General features: G+C 39.3%; 1 protein-coding gene across 2 annotated transcripts in view; it reads right to left on the bottom strand.

Moving 5' to 3' along the window:
• nr5a2 (nuclear receptor subfamily 5, group A, member 2) overlaps positions 1-17,959 on the bottom strand; it is a 70,259-nt gene extending 52,300 nt beyond the window's left edge. The window contains exons 1-3 of one of the 2 annotated variants that reach the window (XM_038715638.1): positions 15,199-17,959; positions 12,020-12,138; positions 8,039-8,180 (exon numbers count right to left, since the gene is read on the bottom strand). In XM_038715638.1, the coding sequence (XP_038571566.1) occupies positions 8,039-8,180; positions 12,020-12,138; positions 15,199-15,280 (343 nt within the window). In that variant the 5' untranslated portion in view covers positions 15,281-17,959. The other variant, XM_038715640.1, reaches the window with a different exon arrangement.
• Between the last annotated feature and the right edge of the window lie 824 nt (positions 17,960-18,783).

The following is an 18,783-nucleotide window of genomic DNA, read 5'->3' on the forward strand; positions in this document are numbered from 1 at the left end:
AGCTCTACAGTATGTAAATCTTTGTCTTGCATGTCTTCGTGACAGTGTTCATGTCATCATGTACAAAACAAACTACCTTTTGACACATTCGCCCTTAAATTAGGCAATAAACCGATTATATGAACTGTTTAATCTAGAACGAGAAATACACCATGTGTACAAACAAAGAGTTAAAAAAAAAAAAAACTGGTTTGTTTAGAATAGCAGGTGTCAGAATTTGGTTGGAGAAAAAAAAGAATAAATCTTCTATATATTACCGATTCGAGACTTTTCCATGTATGTACATGGATATAAGCATGGTATTATGGAAAAGAACTCTCATTTGTAACTTGTATGTAGGGCAAAGGCTTTCTTGTGTCAATTACACTTGGCATTTACCTGTTGACTCCTAAACCCCACAGGTCTAACAGATAGTGTCGTTACTCATTGACTAGAGAAACAAACTTCTATGAGCGGCTCTGCTAAATGATCACTGTACAGCTGGCTATCTCTGTCTATCACTCAGGAAATACACACTTCAAAAGCTAGATATTGGTATAGACTCAAAGAATAAAATACATGTTTAAAAATGCTATCTGATTATGCAATATCTAAAAGCTTAAAAAATGTCACTGTACATTAGCAGAAACCTTTTCATTTACAAAATCTCATATACCAAAAAGGCTGACAATAGGCAATTTTTTTGTATTTTTATGATGAACCAAACACACCCATGATGCCCCCTGCCTCCCCCCTCAGTGCAGGATCCTGTGGTGAGGATCACAACGAGACTGTACCGTAGGTTTTTCTAATGAACGGGCCGGGCACACACTGGACTGCTACAAGGGCCATGTGTGATCTGGCCGACTGCTGCCATGGGGAAGCTGCTCTGCTGTCTCCCAGTCGGGGGGCGCTGGTGTTAATTATTCATACTTAATTACTTCTTACTTTCACAAGGCTCGAGGAGCCAAGGGTGCAGCGAGCTAACGGACATCTGGGAGACCACCCAACAGAAAAACACTCACTAATGCCAGTACTGTAGAATATTATAGACTTATTTTCATTGTATTCAATAAGATCTTACCTTCCTCTTTCAAAGAAACCCACACATTTAACTGTGTATACAAATAAATGCACATACTGTACACCTGCCCTGATCATACACAGTGAATAATCACATAAGTCATCCTGGGTCCACTCCAGCTCATGTCTTGATGGATGAATGAAAGAACAGAAGAAGAAAATTGAAGAGGGGATTGGGAGGGTGAAGTGGGGGGCATCGTTTGGGGGTGAGGAGCAGTGCACACCCACACCCACGCAAACACACACACACACACACACACACACACACACACACACACTCCAAGCCGCCTTGGGAGTGATTTTAATGACCTCCGTCACAAAAGTGTCTGTCACTGATCTGAGCAAGAGGAGCCAAGAAGGGAGACACACACACACACACACACACACACTCACACACACATGCTGACTCTTTCTCATACATTCTTAAAGAAAACACACACACAAACACACACTGGCTAACATGGAGAGCATCACACACTGGTCCAGATCACAGAAAAAGATGGTAGCAGGCCAGACGCTCCGCCACCTTGGCGATGGTATGAAATTTATACACAGTGATTTTACACACACAAACACACACACACACACACACACACACACACACACACACACTCACAACCATTTCCCAACATGCTTGAGGTAAACTCCAGTGTCCAATCACCCTGGTTCAGGGATTATCATGACCGTTAAAAAATTGATCACACATCAAAGGTAAAAAAAGGAAAAAAATCAAGAGCCGTCAAATGTATCCATTATACATTATTGTAGGGCGACTTTAAATATTAATGATTTCTCCACAACAGCGTAATTAATGAGCTGAGAAACTAATAGTTGGCCCTACTGGGAAAACAAAATTAGGCCCTGGCTGCTTTCTTGCCTGCCTTGGACCCAGGGACCCACATCACATCATGAATATCAGGACTGGGGGGGGGGGGGGGGGGGGGGGGGGGGAGGTCTCACCACACACACACACAGATTCTTTCTAATTAAACAAGATTTGCATGCATGTAACAGATTAATATGGAAGGGGGAGGGTATGCATGTGTGTTGGGGGAGAAAAACGTGTGTATCTGACTGAGGTGGAGAGTTAATAGGTTAGATGCCGTGCATTGAGTTTATGATGACAAGTTATCATATGACCCCGTGACTTTAGAGGGTTAAAATTATGTCAAAAATGTTTAATAATTAAACACAGTTTAGTTGAGTTTGCTGCTTTTAAAGTAGTAATTTGTAAAAGATTTCATGCAAAAACACAGCAGTAATAGAAATCTCCTTTCATTAAAGCTTGTAGAGTGTCTGTTAAAAACTTAAACTCGCTGGTAGGTCTTTGTCCGGTGCCAAGAAAATGATGTGTTTGATGTTTGTGGTTTGCTTGACATAAGCAACACAAACTTAATAGTTAGTGTTAATAGACAATGACAGCCACCACTGCTGAACAGGCAGCCTACAGAAAGTTGACCTTCATCAACAGAAAATTCATGAAGAAAGATAGAGTACTGCACACACAGCTTGACTGACAGAAGTTGTCTGGAAAGTGCAGCTATGGGCACTTAGCTTAGCGCTAGAGGCCTAAATGACAAAAAGCAACTGGTAAACTGTAATGTGAAAAAATAAGGAAAGAAATTAAGAAAATGAATGTATGAAGAGAAAACATCACAAGGAACTTCTATTAGCACAAAAAGGATCTGAGTTGGGGGATATTGTGGGTTAGCAGTGAGGCTTTGGGCTAAAGCCAAGCTGAACGGTTAAAAGGCTGACACTGTCTTCCCCTCTGAATTCCCCTGACTTACTGTCTGAGAGCATGTCCACACAGAAACACACACGGGCACACACACATCCATAAATTCAAAAACTGACCCAACCAAAATCCTGTTCCTCTTTCCCAAAAGTATCCAGTACCCCGTGTACACACTATCTCAAACATGTACCAACACAAACAAGCACACACACACACAATTTATAAACACACATAGCACCTAACACACTCAAACACATCACACACACACAGCCCTCAGCGCTTATATCCTCTGATTTATGGTTGTTTAATATACAGGAATATTAAGCGCGCGTAGGTGAGAATCCCTGTCGGCCGCCGGCATATTAATAGGTCCCGCGGAGCCTTGCTGACACCCTGTTTGTCATGTCGGGGCCCCTGCTCCGGGTGCGCCCTATCCCCTGCACACACATGAATACCTATGATACCTATGCATAAGTAATGGGACAGCTCCCTGGCTTCCACTGCAGGTACTGGGAGGCTGATGGAAGACAAATCAGAGCAAGAAAGATGGAGGCAGGGAGGAAATAAAAGGTGGAGGGAGAGGGAGAGAGATACAGACAGGAATATACAAACAGTCAGATGTTGTTCCTAATTTGTGCTGAATGACTCTGTAGAGGGATTGCATTTAGATAAATTAATTAATTTAGATTTGATGATAGGTTAACTGCATTAAAACATTTTGTTAAAAATAGAAATTGCTGGTAAAAGTCGTACCTGAGGAAGCCTGTGTGAGTCTGTTCTGTTACGTTGTGAGTGAGAGCAAAAAGTCCAATAAAAATAAATGAATAGAAAAATAAGAGATTAATTTGTTTGCAAAAGACCACTTTGAATCAATATATTGTCATGTCTGGTTAAAAACAAGACACTGGCTGGTCAGCCTTTAATCAAGCTAGGATTAAACCCAAAAAATATTATCTGGCATTATTCTGTATCTCAAAACTGTAAAGGAAACAGACAGGAAAATAAACAGAATTTTATCAGAGGACAATAGTTGCATACTGTTCTTTGATTTTGTTAAAATGTTGTTTTTATGTGGTTATTGTGATAAACTTACATTTTAAAAGGTTAGTATTTTTTTATTTTTTATTTCTGCTTCATTAAATAGCACACACTGGAAACTATGTATTTAAACTCCCAGAATAACATATACCACTCTTATGCTCTCTTTAAGATGATACATAAGTCAAGGAAATATTAGGCAGTGAAGCATATGATGCCAGGCAACTTCAACGAGCATAAAAAGAAAATCATACCAGAGGGAGCTGTTCAGATATGGCACGCTTCATCAGCTTTAGTGAATGATGTGCTAATGGTTCAGACCTTAGTGGGATGTGGCTTTTTTTCTTTTTCTCAATGAGTCAACACTGGCTGAGATGCTGCAGTGCATACAAAGAAGTAAGCATTTTTACAGCACTGTGGCATGTGTGTGTTTGTGTGGTTAAACGAGTGTGTGGCTGCCAGGCTCCATCAATGTTTTGTCTGTATATGAAAGACAGCGTTTGTGTGCCTTTTTTTCCTTCACATCTGTTTGACACAATGACCTTCCTGCCCCTGACAGTAACTGGAGAAGATAAATTAACAGATTAAACAATCTTTTTATAAACAAATATTTAAAAATTCATATATTTTAAAAATCTTTATTTAACTTTATAAAATGTCATGATACGCAAAAGGGTTTATAAATTTAACAAATGTTAGCAACGGATGGCATGAGGTTAAAGTGATTTTAAGTAAAGATCACACTCATATCCAGATCAACTTGAGTGTTCATTTATGGGATAAAATCTGCGACTACTTAAACAGAGTCTCTAGACCCACCAGACTGCTCTTCACTCTCACAGTTGATGCAAAAACAAGGAAGAGGTTCTTTCGGATGAAAGAGGTCGGATGAAAGAGGTGATTTTGGAAAACATGCTTTGAATGTTGCACACTGGGTCAGAGGTATGTCATTTATCCTGTGGCAGAAGCACACAGAGGAGTATAATGGCATGCCTCTGCTGCATTTTTTCCTTCGCTATGTAAAGACGTCGTCACCGAGGTTGAACTATTTTTGTTTTGTTATCGACTCAAGATAATACGACTAATCTCTTTAGTGTTGAGATGGGGTGATATAAATGTCACAGCACTGTTTGTGGCCTGTCTGTCATTTCACCTTATTTCACTGCCTCACCTCAACTTTGAAACATTACCAAAGTAATGTGTTTGTGTGTTTATGTAAAACCATAAACACACAAACACAGAATTCTTTACTGCTACCACCCTCACAGCAAACTTAAAAACTGTACAGACTGGTCCTTTGGTTGGCAGACAACAAACAGGAAGGACACTGCACAACAGCACAAAGGCAAAAGTACACAGTAGAAAAATACTGAAAAGTTCAAGTCAACTTTGAAGTTTTCCTCAATTTGTTTCATAAACATTTGGTTTCCACTTGATGGCCTGAATTCACATGTTGCTGCAAGCTGCTGTGTAATGGAATGAAAAGATTGCAATAACAAAGCACATGACCCCAAACCTTTCCTTTTCCACAGCTATTGTACACAATTCTTTTAAAGATCAAATGACAGCTTCTCCCTCTCGCCTGTGGCCTTCTGAACACCTTTTTGGGCTTCTCATGAATATATGTATGTGTTTATCAGGAAGAGCTGTATGTGTGTGTGTGCTGCGGGGTGTCAGCCTTTCTGTATGGAATGTCTTTACTGGTTGTGGCAGGAGTTGCCCACTGGAGCTTCTGGCCCCTGACAGAGTGCTGCAGGGCCTGTCTTGCCCCCGAGCTTAAAGCTACCGCCAGCAAAACAAATCAAATGCTACCCCCGACCCACCCGTGTCAGCTGGAAAACGACAGCCCGGGACATTCTGCCCAGCGGCCATTCACAATTAACAGCAATTAATTACACCGCACATGGCAGGTAAAAGGAGAAGAAGCCTCCGGAAAGATTTTAGTCAGGCTCTACTTTCACCCTCCCAGGGTCTAATTTCTTTAACACATTCACTTTTCTCAATTATATGTGATCATTTCAGGAGCCAAGGGATTTTTAATTTGATGAAATTACCAATGTGTGAAGAATTTAGTTCCAATATTAGATTGAAACAGTGTGAATAGCAACACAGACTCTTATTCAAAGGCTGCACAAAGTAAAACAATTTGCAGTATTTTTTAAGGACAACATTGTAACTAAATCTCAGTTAATAAAATAATAACTATTACCTTTCGCTTTTAAATCCTCTATTATACACTCATTGAAAAATGACCTTCAGGTTGTTTTATTCACTTCAAAATTAGCGATTTCAGAATAAAACTTGTTAACTCATGAGAGGAAAAATAGTTGATTTTAAATATTATCTTTCAACATCGAAAGATGCCGTCTTGTCACTTCTGGGTAGCCATGTTTGAACAAGCTTCTGAGCCACATTCAAATTAAACAAAGAGGCCTCCAAACTGCCAGCCAAAAGTATCATCATTACCATTCTCGCCCTGCCGCCAAGTTTAATATTTTATCTATTACTCTGTCTGGCATGTTTAAGTACGTAGCAGCTACCAGATACCCCCCAACTTCCCCTGACCCTATCTAAAATACCAATAATCCAATCCAATGCTGGATTTCAACGATTTGTTAGAAATGAAAGGTTTTACTTCACAAAGTTTTAGGTATAAATTTTTGAGAACAGATATTACCGACACCTTCACTGTTAAATGTTCAAATAAACAGCACAATCATTGTGTCAGAGCAGGTATTAACCTTTTTTAAATGGTGGACAGCTCAATTTGGAAAGAAACTATTCACATGCAAATTGATCTAGGAAAATATTTCCACTCTGAGTTTCCAAAAAAAGTTAATGTGCTATGATTAACTGTAATCAGTTCTGAATGGAAAAAGACTAGCTCTGTCATTTCACTAGAACTTTGGTAGAAGTTTTTAAAACAGCTCTGTGGAAGTCTAGAAGCAGTCAACTTCCAATTTTAGATGGTCCATGTTATAATCTTTCTCTTTTTTCACTCTAAGTAACAGTAATTTCAAGCAGGCATCATATCTTGAAAAATATATGATACAGCACATAGAATGCAGTAACACTGCCTGGATCTGCTTTTCCATTCTGGCAGATGTGTACTGTAAGTTCTATATCATATTTTAGTGAGCGGTGTTTACTATGAAACCCCAGAATAGACCAAATCTGTGGTAAACTATTCATGAATTCACACAGAAAAAACAGAACTGAATGCCCACTACAAAAAAAAGATAAATATTCTCCAAGATTGAAATACACATTTCTTAAAAGATACTTTTTGAGCTTTTTGCCTTTATTAGATAGGGAAAGCTAAAGAGAGAGGGGGAATGCAACAAAGGGTCCCGGGCTGGAATCGAATCCAGGCAGCTATAGTAAGGACTCAGCCTTAATACATGGTGCTCTAACAGGTGAGCTACCAGGGCGCCCCAATCATTTTGAAAAACTTCTGGTGAAAGTGAGCCTGGGGGCTCTCTAGTGCATTTGGTGGCCTAGATTCCCTCTTGTTACTGGCAGTGGTGTAATATTAGTAAGTACATTTACTCATGTACTATACTTAAGTACATACTTAAGGTAATCTACTTGAGCATTTCCTGTTTTAGTCAAGTTCATACTTCTACTCTACAACAGTTCAGAGAGAAATATGGTCCTATTTACTCCACTACATTTATTTCACAGTTATTGTTACTACAGTAGTTACTTTACAGATAAATTTTACATACAAAACTCTGGATTACCTTATAGAATATAAAGCACTGTTATAAATAAAAATGAATAAAATTAGCTCTATCTCAACTACCTATAACAGTAAAATGATGTTTAACTTGAATATGTGATGGAGTATTTTTATATTGCAATATTGCTACTATTAAACAAATGATCTGAATACTTCCCCCGCCGCTGGTTACTGGATAGTTACATGTTCAGTACTAATAACATCTATCTGTTTTGAGAGCCCTTGAGCAAGACATTGAAATCGCAGTGGCTAGTTTGTTTGGACATGAACAAGCCATTGTGCACTTTGTAACACTTTTGACCATCTCTCCCTGCACTGTATATCACTGCAACCTCATCTTTAAAATGAAAACACACTGAATTACACATGAACAATTACACCAGCAAGAGCTGTGATTTCAAGTCATTTTGCGATAAGACAAACACCTGAATTGTAAAAATGTGAACATGTTGTTGTACCTTCAAGCTTCATGCCGACGGTGAGGCACTTTTGGAAGCGGCAGTATGGGCAGCGCTTCCTCTGGGTCTTGTCAATCTGGCAGCTCTGGTTCTCTATACATGTGTAGCGTTTGTTGTTCTGGACGGTGCGCTTGAAGAAGCCCTACGGAGAGAACCAATTAAGACGTCAACCCGCTTGACCCCTGCAATGCGATGGTAATTGGCCCATTCACACTCCCAGACAGATGGAGGGGGACAGGCTCAATGGACAGACACACACACACACACACACACACACACACACACACACACACACACACACACACAGAGTTACGTTTTGTACTGTGATGCTTTATGAAATTAAAGAAATGTCAGTCTTTAAAAATGTTTTTTTTTTTATAATGATGTTGAAAACTGAGTATTTGTAATAATTTTTGATTAAATCACACAAGGAAAGTATTCATAAAATTGCATTTACATCACTAGCACATAATTTTATTCAGCTTTGAACAAATAAGGAAAACAACTTCTCTACATACTTGCTTCACCTACTGTTTTCACTGCATTCTGAACACTTTATAAAGTAAAATCTAATTTTTGTCCTGTCAAAATTACATTACTATTCACAACATTCTCTATTCATTTAAAGACTCGGGGAAAACATCTTTTCAGCTCTCCACTTAATTATTAAAAAATATGAGCACAGGAGTCCAAAAGATCCAATAAATTATATCCATAATTCACAGTTCCGGGATTACAGAGATTCATACCTGCAACGTGGAATTAATTATAGGCAGCAGCAGTGAAAATCAAACGAAAGGAAGATGATATTAATGTATTCTAGATCCATAACCTAGGAGGAGAATCCTTAAACCAGGTCTTTAAAAAAAAAAATAATAAAAAAGAACATGCTGCTGTCAATATCTCACCAAACACAAATTTAATTGACAATCTGCATTGCCTGATCAGTCCCAAAAAAATAAAAATAAAAAAATCCACTGCACTAGGTTTTGGATTATCGACTTCTCAGTGCTAAAAAATCCATGCTTCAGAGAAAACTTTTTCTCCAATTTTCCATTTAGTGCACAGTGTACGCTATAAATACTTGACCCAAACTGGATTCTAGCATGCTTTAAAAACCACACAATATCACATCTGGAGATTAAGCGGATAACATCTCACTGAAAAGCTAATTTGACCGGCAGTTCTAACCAAGGAAAGGAACTCATCTCAAGCTCATTTTTATTTGTGAAGGGATTGCAGCAAGCAACTTTTGGCTCTTTCTGTCACACTCAAAAAGTTTCTCATTACCCAAAAAATGTAACAAATTAACATAAAATCAGAAACCATCACAACAATATGAACGTTTGTGCTGTAAAGTAGATACAAGAGTAGTGTCCAATTTTAATTTGATAAATTATCTGAGTTACTGGGTATTCCTGACCTTGGAATTCCATTTTAAAAAACTGCACTCTCCCTGCACAAAAACAACAACCAGGAAACTGATTTTATGTCCATCAAAGAATCAGGAAAAATCTAATTCACTTTTCCACTTTATCTCCCCGGATCTCTGCCTCCAACAACTCTTTACTTGCTATAATCTGTCAAACTAAACAACACTCCCTTTGACCTGAACTTGCCTTCCTCATATTTTACTTTATCCTCTGCAGATCTCAATTACATTTTGTCCACTGTGCACTGTGGCTCTGACCTTTGACCTTCTTGCTAGTTGCTTGTAATGTCAGTATTTTAGGATTATAAAGTTTTTCCGCTATTGCACTCTCAACCCAGTCTCAATCTCCAGAAATGAAGCATGCTGGGATTGAGCCTGTTTGTGTACAACGACCATGAAGCCCTTTTCAGCTTGTTGTTGTTATTCCAACAGGTATGATGTGGTACCATGTTTACTTTATGCGTGCTGGTGAGTAGTGTGAACTAACATTGTCTGCACATGTGTGCGTGCATGTACATCTGTGGAGTGTGTATGCGTGTGTGTTTTCGGGAGGTAGCAGGATTATGAGGAAGTTAAAGAGTCTTTACATGTGTGATTCACTCTTTCTGCAAGTGTGTGTGAGTGTGTGTGTGTGTGTGAGATGGCTGACCCTGATAAAAATGCGTCCAACTCATAACTGTGTTTTTGGGGTTGAAGGGTAGGGGGTGGGATGAGAGGGTGCAAGGAGGGGGTAAAAACCTCGCTAGAAATGATCAAGTATTTTCAAAATTAGACACCACAAAGTTGAAAGTCTTCATCTGGTAGTGCATATCAACTGAAACTGAAACATGTATTTTCATTTTAAGAGAAATCTAAGAATAAAATTTAACTGCTGGCTTTTTCCAGTTTTTACGCCACTGTGGCACTCACACTGGAGATGGATTGCACTGCCTGGCTGATAGCGGACATTTAATGCCAGTATCAGCTTGTAACATGTCAACAAACTGATATATCAGTCCAGCCCTGACAATCGCACTTTTACTGAATAGACTGCCTGCATTTTAGAGATAATCAATAATAGTTTCAGGTAATTATCAGTATTATTCATGTTTCAACAAGGATATGCAGCACTTTATAAAAGACCTCTTCATCTAAATTATGAATGCTCGAACACGCACACATGCGCACACACACACAGAGCTTTAAACTAAACTGGGAAACGTGTTTGTGGATTAGCTCTACTATTTGAGCCCGTGCTGAGGCTGAAAAAGAAGCAGAGATAACACTGACGTCTCCCTTCAAGCAAGTGCTTAGCATCTCAAGGTCATAATATAGGATAAAATCTATAACATCTGCTTTGAATAATGACCACATAGGCAAGAAATGTGCGCTCGCTGGGGCATCAATACTGTGAGCTGCACTTTTACACTGAATAGTGTTAACACAGAGACATTTGTCTTAGCTTAATTTTGTGCTGACAGCTTTACTGGGTTAACAAAAAACTTTGGTAATGCCTATTAGCTCAGTGCTGAGGAGAACTGTGGAAATGAACAGAAAGGGACAAATAGGTTGTTGATAGAGCTCAAATTAATTGCAGCAACAGTTTGCTTTGCAGTAGCTTCATTATTAACCTGTGTGAAACATTTTGCAACCAGACAATGTTGCTGTTCTCTTAATGAACTTGTGATGAGAGTTTTAGACAGTAGGATACAGGCTTGTACAAACAGAGACAGTATTACTGTGTACTTTGCTTCCTGGGTTGAATCCTCCTCCCCCACCTCCTGTTTTGTGGTTGCAAAAATTACAAAAGTCCTTTGAATGCTTTTGAACTCCTGTTTCTTTTCCGAGCTGCTCACCACTTCACAAAACCCTCTGACAATCACAGGAAAAGTTTGTTGGATCAATTGTCACAACAATATTCGACCTCCAACCTCTTTACCTTTGGTTTTCCTGTAATGTTAATGATGAGGAACTGAATCTTTACTGTGCAGTTACACTTGTTGCAAGATACTCTGGACAAGAATGTCAGCTAAATGTCTAGCGTGCGAAAATGTAACTGCAAAAAATGCATCTCCACAGATACACTGAGAGGTGCATACACTGACATAAAGCAGCCATACACAAATATATAATAGCCATAGCATTTCCAGGTATGGAATGTATTTTAAAATTGCACAATGCAAATATTCAAGGAAAATTATTTATATATTTATACAAAAGTAAATAAAAATGAACATGAGAACATGAACTTTGTCTAGCATTGCTACTGAATACTGCAAGCACACAGGAGATAATAATACAATCAAACCATGTTCAGCCACTGTAAACCTAATATTGACAGGCTGTGATGCACCACAAAAACTTTAAAATAATGCCATTAATTGGGCAACTATGCATAATTGAGACCTTACTTTGAAAAAATATTTTAGACACTGGGAATATTTTAGATATCAAGGCAGATGTGGGAAGGTCACCATGAGCACACAACAGACACACAATATTAGCAATAGCAATATTATTGAAATAGTGTAATGGTTTTCCAACGGGGAGTAGAGATAGAGGGCACTAACCTTGCAGCTCTCGCAGGTCAGGAGTCCATAGTGATACCCTGAAACTTTGTCTCCACACACGGGACACATCTCGTCCAGGTCTTCGTCATATGAGTAGTCCATCATTTTTAACTGGTGTGCTGCAGATGAAACACGGACACACAGTGAGAAGTCTATTTCATTGGTGAGCGATCTGTTTTCTAAAAGCCCACTTTCATCCATCAAGATGAACCATGGGGAACCACGCGACGCAACTGAATGAGATTTTTTTTAAAGTTATGTTGGACGTGGTGGTTTAATTTCAGGCGGGAAAGACGATGAATAGTCGATTTTGGAATGAGTTGAAAGGACGCAACCATTTATTTCTCCTCGTTGCCGCCTTCTCTTCTACATTCGTTGCAGACAGGAGCCAAAAAAAAGCGCATGAAAGTGAGCCTCATAAATATGCATGCAACTAAGTCGTGAAATCGCTGGGGAAAATGGAGAGATATTAGAGTTAAGGATTGGAGGAGAAAATGTTACCGCCCACAGACAAATGAAGACACACAGAGAAGCCTTTATCTCTGCGGGCGAGGAGAAAAACATCCAAAACCAACTTGAACCAACATCATTTTTCCCCTCTCGAAGAATAACTCGCAGTGCTATAGAGCAATTCTTCAAGGTTCTTGTATGTGTTTTGGTGGTGCAAAAGCAGAGGCATCATTTTATGTGACTTTTGCGTACGCTAGAAAAAAAGAGTCAATTTTATAAGTCGTCAGTATAAATTAACATGACAATTTATCTTGTTTAGAAAGTAGTTTCAGCCATTATTAAGAATGAGGAGAAATTAGACAAATTGGAAATGCACCAGTCATTGCAATTTAAAATCTATATAGTATAATATATAAATAAGTGGAATGCGACAACATGTGACTGCATATGTTTCTCATTTGTTTCTGTCAAGATTTAGGACTCAATATCCTAACGATTCGAATATCATTGTATTTGTTGTAGACCCCTTTGACTTGCGTATTAGAAATACTTGCATTGATAAGGCTGTGTGTGGCAGCGCTAAGCAAACAGCCAGGCTGACATTTACAACAGTTACAAAAGCATTTATGGTTCTAATCATAAAAAGCAGCCAAGATCAAACAGGAAAACCTCAGTGGATGTGGCTGTAAAAGTGGAAATATTTTGTCAACTAGACGCCTTTCAAGGCCTTCCCATACATTGCTGCTCTACTTCGAAATCCACTCATCTGCTCACTGAGACCTTTTAATTAGACATGATTTCTGGTTTGTTAACGCGTTGCCCTTGTGGGATCCGCGCTGCATATTCCAGCTGAAGCAACAAGTTCCACCGTGCTGCCCCGGTTTTTCCACAGAAGCTCAAAGCAAAATTCAAAAAGGAGAGGATTTGTCGGGCCTGTTCTCATGATGCACGACAGCTGCAGACTTGAACACATTTTAATAAAGAAAATAAACATTTATGGGGCATTGATTGCAGTCAGGCAGTGGATACGGCCATGGTAAATAAAGTTAAATCGTTACCTCTAGTCGAAAATGGTCCTAACAGGACAAATAAAGTATTTTTCAGGAATTCAGCCAAATATCTTCTACCTTAAAATTGTACAATATCTATGCTGCTGCTATGCTTATTAGCTACTATGTAAACCATGAGCTCACGTTTTAAGGAATAGTAACAGATAAATATAAAAGATAAACATACATTTTTATGTAAAGATGTGGGTAAATTGAATTTAGTTGAGCCCTGCATTCCTGCTTCATAAAAAAGCGGAGGTCTGCAGGTTATTGCTTTCGAAGGTGCAGGAACACATCGGTCAATCTCTCACCTGCTGGCTCTCACCTCGACGGCCACTTGCTCAAGCAATTTCCAAAAAGCTACGACATTTGCCAAAAACGCTGACGATTCCAAGAGGAAACCTCTTCAAGTCCGAGCTACCCTGCGTAAAAGTTGATAACGGACTCTAACAAGCCACTGCATGTCATGTGAGTAGCCCATATGTTATCAGCTCTCATAAACCGAGACCGGGCTAATTGATTGCCAGTTGATATCGCTGTGAAATCACGTGAGGGAAAAGAGGGGCATGCTTGAGTATATCTTGGCAGAAGGGTCAATCTCTTTTTAAAATTTCGCTGCTATATGTGAACTTTTTATGAACAGATGAAGGCAAAAATATTTTAATGCACGCCGTTGAAAATTTTAATGGATATGCCCAATCTGAAAACATTTCATTTCTCAATCAAAGCTTCACATTTTTGAAACCATAAACCTAATTCCGCATATTTAAAGTAATTATGCACTAAATGTTTGACAACATAAGTGAAATGTAAAAAAATAATGGGCCTATTAATGATCAAAATAGATAATAAAATAAAGAATCATAAAAGCGACATTTGGTGACCCCTTTTTATTTTAGTTCACCTGACTTCAAAATTTCCTTCAACTTTTAGGCCAAAATTTTATAAATCACAAAAGAGAATTTTGTTGAGAACATAAGAAAATATAAATTTGGTTGAATTTGTTTGTCACACAATTATGACCATTTTGCAATCTCTATCAAAAATAAATTAGACCAGAATTAACAGGCTTTAAGTTCACTGGTCCGAGTTCAATCTCTCAATAAAATCTCTAGAATAATGCACTGCTTTTTTCTTTTTGAAAGGCTGGCAATAACCCTGTCTTAACTACTCTTTGCATGCAGAAAAAAATTCACGAGTCAGTTCTGCATAACAGTTAGTACACGTGTCCTCTGCTCTGTCTCACCGTTTTTTACTCACCAGGCGCCCGCACACTTCCAGCATGAGTGACAGCTCGTGGTAATTATAGTTTGCTCACAGGCCAAACCTTAGAAAAGTATGATCTGCATTCGTACTTTCTAATTATTATATCAGAGAAAGGATTGAGAGACAATAACAGAAACATATTCCCAAACCATAATAATAGCAATTTCAGAAATCACTGAGCTTAATTTGTCAAATAACAGAATACATTCCTGTCATTTAATAATAGCCTAATGACGGTCAATAGCTTGCATAGTCCGCAGAAATGTGTTGGATTTATGCATGTTCAAAAGTTTTGGCGACATTGAGGTACGCACTGAGGACATGCAGCCCGATAACGCTCTGTAAAACTACTTAAGTTGAAGCTTATGAATTTGCCTCTCAGTCTTAAGAGATAAAATGTATGACAGTTCTTACCTTGCATGTTCCTGGGCATGTGCCCGTGTTCCCCATACGATCGAGAGAGTCCCAGGGATTCAGAGTCGACTTTGGGCAGCATGTCAGCGCTGCCGGCCCGAGCTGGAGACTCCGCACCGCTCGGCGGGACACCTGGACCTGAGAGGCAGACGTTCCCACAGAGACCGCCTCAAAGTGTCCAAATTTCTTTTTAGCTCTTTATTTCTTACTTTCTGCCTCTCTCTGTCTCCCAGTCAACGGACCATGATCTGCAGCCTGATTCAAACAATTCGGATTGTCTCGTCCGGGTCGCACAGGCTGTGCTTGCCTGTTCTAATTTGACTTTACTAATTAAATTTCTCGTAATTGAATTTACGCACAGAACCGCAATAAAGACGCAGAAAACAAACGAGTGATTCCGTCGATACTTTTCGAACAATCGCGCTGAGTTAGGAAATCAGTCTCTTACTCAAACAAGAAAACTGCACAGCGTCCGGATTAAAATACGATGGTGAGTTTCCCTTTATCTTTCCCAAATCTTTTTAGCGCGTCACCCATTAAAGTGGGGCTGTCAGTGTTTATTCAGCCTTTAGCAGATGAGTACGCGCCGCCGGGGCCGCCCTCTTCTGTGCGTGAAGTCGGATTCGGTGTGTTGATCGGACTGTGTGGAGATGTGGAGACCTCTCCTCCTCCTCCTCGCTGCTTTGTTTACTCCGCTCTCTCCAATCCGGGGCGCATGCGGTCGTCTGACATCATATTACCCCGGTCCAATCAGGCAAGGAGAACGGGAAACATTGCCTCAAGCCCTCCAGTTCCAGCTCTCCAAAATCTCAGCTGTTTAATCCCGTTAATGATGGACTTTAAAAGCGGAGGGAGAACAAGGAAATCAAGCTAGGTGATGCAACTGCATGTGAGAGCAGTCTCCCGATGAGCGCACGCAGCATAAAGGTATCAGAGCGTGTAACAACAGGAGCTTATTGTAGCAAATGCACGCACCCAAGGTACGCAAGCTTCTACAATGTAAAGGATAAAACTCTTCATCTTTATATATCTGTTGCATATATTTTATTGAAATATTTAAGCTCAATAATGATGTTAGCATAATTTTATCTACTTCTGCAGGCATCTTATAACGATCCCCTGATCACAAAAAGTCATAAGATATGATCAAATGTAATAACCTTTCTTTCATTCTTTCTTTCTTTCTTTCTTTCTTTCCCATTTCATAATGCAGGTGAAGGACACTTAAAATTCTGCATTAGTGAAATCCCATGTAGCCAATATAAAAAAAAAAAATAAGTAAAATAACCTTTGTAGTATTAGTGGCTTTGTGTTTTTTTCTTAAATGTTGTTGAAAAAGTGAGCCGGCCTCAGGCTTAAAACGGCCTTTATTTTCGGATCAAATCAGCCCCCTTACACGAAAAATTAGACCTGCTTCTGAATTACTATCAGTAATTGGCTGAGCAGGGATCAATTACTGATCTGACGTCAGGCTCGGGCTCAGCCAAGTAAAAATTAAATACATGAAGACAAAAAAATAATTAGCCGTCTATAGGTCCCCACGAAGCCCCCCTCCACCCGCTCCAACACAACCAGACTTTTTTTAGTTCACACAGACACGGTGTATCATTACCATAGGTCTGTGCCGGTGAGGACGAGCAGGGGAACCACGGAAAAGTAACGAGACAGACCGCCAGACACACATCTGAAGGGTCGCAGAGGGCGAGCTCCACACGCACACACACACACACACACACACACACACACACACACACACACGTGTACACAAAGAGTCACCTCCAGTAGTTAAAAATAACAAAAAGGGCCCATTTAATTACACATGAATTACTATTTCTACTAGACTTTATATTAATTACATTTTTTCAATAAATTCCTCAAGACTTTCTCCTCTCTTTTATTATTTCTATGATTTGTAAAATTTCTTTCTCAGTGAAATATCTACTATAAACTGGGTTTATTTCAATTTCTTTCTCTGGGAGAGTAAACTACTGTTACATCCTAATAGTCCAAACCATTATTGAAAAGCAGGATAAATATAGACACATATTTTTCAGAACTCTGGTAGAATAAAAGTGTAAAACCACATGTTTTATACAAACAGACACAACTCAACCCATTGCATTTAATTTTTACAGCATTAGTTCAAATGCTGTTCATACCACATGGACATGCTTTATAAGTGCATAATACACCACATTATCACTGGGAGACTCAAAAAATTCACACTATCACTCCTCCACAATTGTATATGCAACATGCTTTCCCTCTCTTTTCAAATATCCCCATGATCCAAATGCTATTTTGGCCATTTCAATAAAAAAAATGCATTCTAAAAGACCACAAGACATTATCATTTAAATCCAATAGAAACAAATGTTTTGGTGAACTTTGTGATGCAAAACATTATCAACTGCAGCTGGTTTACATAAAAGTCAATACACAGTAAGCACACATAAAACAGGCTCACCTGCTCCTATTTGGTCCTCTGTGGAACAAAGCTGATCATGTTGTCATAGTTTCTCCCTCTTTTTCCCAAAATGCACTCCAACACACACACACACAGAATTCCCACTACTGTTTCTTTAAAATGTCTTATTACTGAAAACGTCCCATTTCACCTCTGTTCCTTCACACATTGACCTGGAGTCTTTCTGTCTTCCAGCAAAAGGGTAATGATAAATTATAGTAACAAAACTGTTGAACATGATTTAATTCAGTATCAGTAATAAGCCAACCTACCTTCACATACTGTATCCACACAGATACCTTTTTTTTAATTATCATTTGGTGAACAGCACATCAACTACAATGTTGACAGGGTGCAGAGAGTCACCAATCAGCAACATACTCTTAATGCTGGGCTGTGATTGGTTAAAGACGGGTTCTGGAGTTGGGGGTGGGGGTGGAGTGAGGGAATGAGAAGGGAGAGGATAAGTAGGGGCAGAGGGCTGAGAGGGGGGATTCAGGTTAGGTTATAAAATGACACAGAGACTGATAAGACCTTCTGTGGTAAGATAGCACTGCTGGAATGATTAACCTGTATGGAGAGAGGGTGAGAAGGGATGGGGGGAGGTGGGGGGAGTCAACATGGGTGTTGTGGTGAAATGTAAGGGACACAGAGGAAGAAGGAAAGGATAAAAGACAGGTCACACGGTTTGAACACAGAAAGGCAGACAACAGACAACTACAATACCTCATCAAGACTGAGACAAATAGATAGATAGATAGAGAGAGAGAGAGAGAGAGAGAGAGAGACCCAGGAACCTAAGTAGTACTTTATTGACACAGTTTACAGTTTGAGGTGGTAAAAGTCACAACAAAGTAATGCCAACACCATGACTCAAACTTTGGACTAATTCTCAGCCACGTTTCACTTCCAAGTTTGGATTGATCTGATTGGCACACACACAGTAGCCCCCCCCCCCCCACACACACACACACACACTGACTACACTGACTACACTTTCAGGAAAAACACTGTTGCACAATGCATACATGCACTGAGTGATTAAAGCACACACATCATTGTCTATCATTTTAAATTTAATCATAAAAATCTGTGAGCTACTTTGCGTGTATCAAGTT

This window comes from Micropterus salmoides, unplaced genomic scaffold (genome assembly GCF_014851395.1).
Source record: "Micropterus salmoides isolate LMB-PRFRI ecotype aquatic unplaced genomic scaffold, ASM1485139v1 Ms_hic_scaffold_13, whole genome shotgun sequence".
Taxonomy (NCBI): Eukaryota; Metazoa; Chordata; class Actinopteri; order Centrarchiformes; family Centrarchidae; genus Micropterus; species Micropterus salmoides.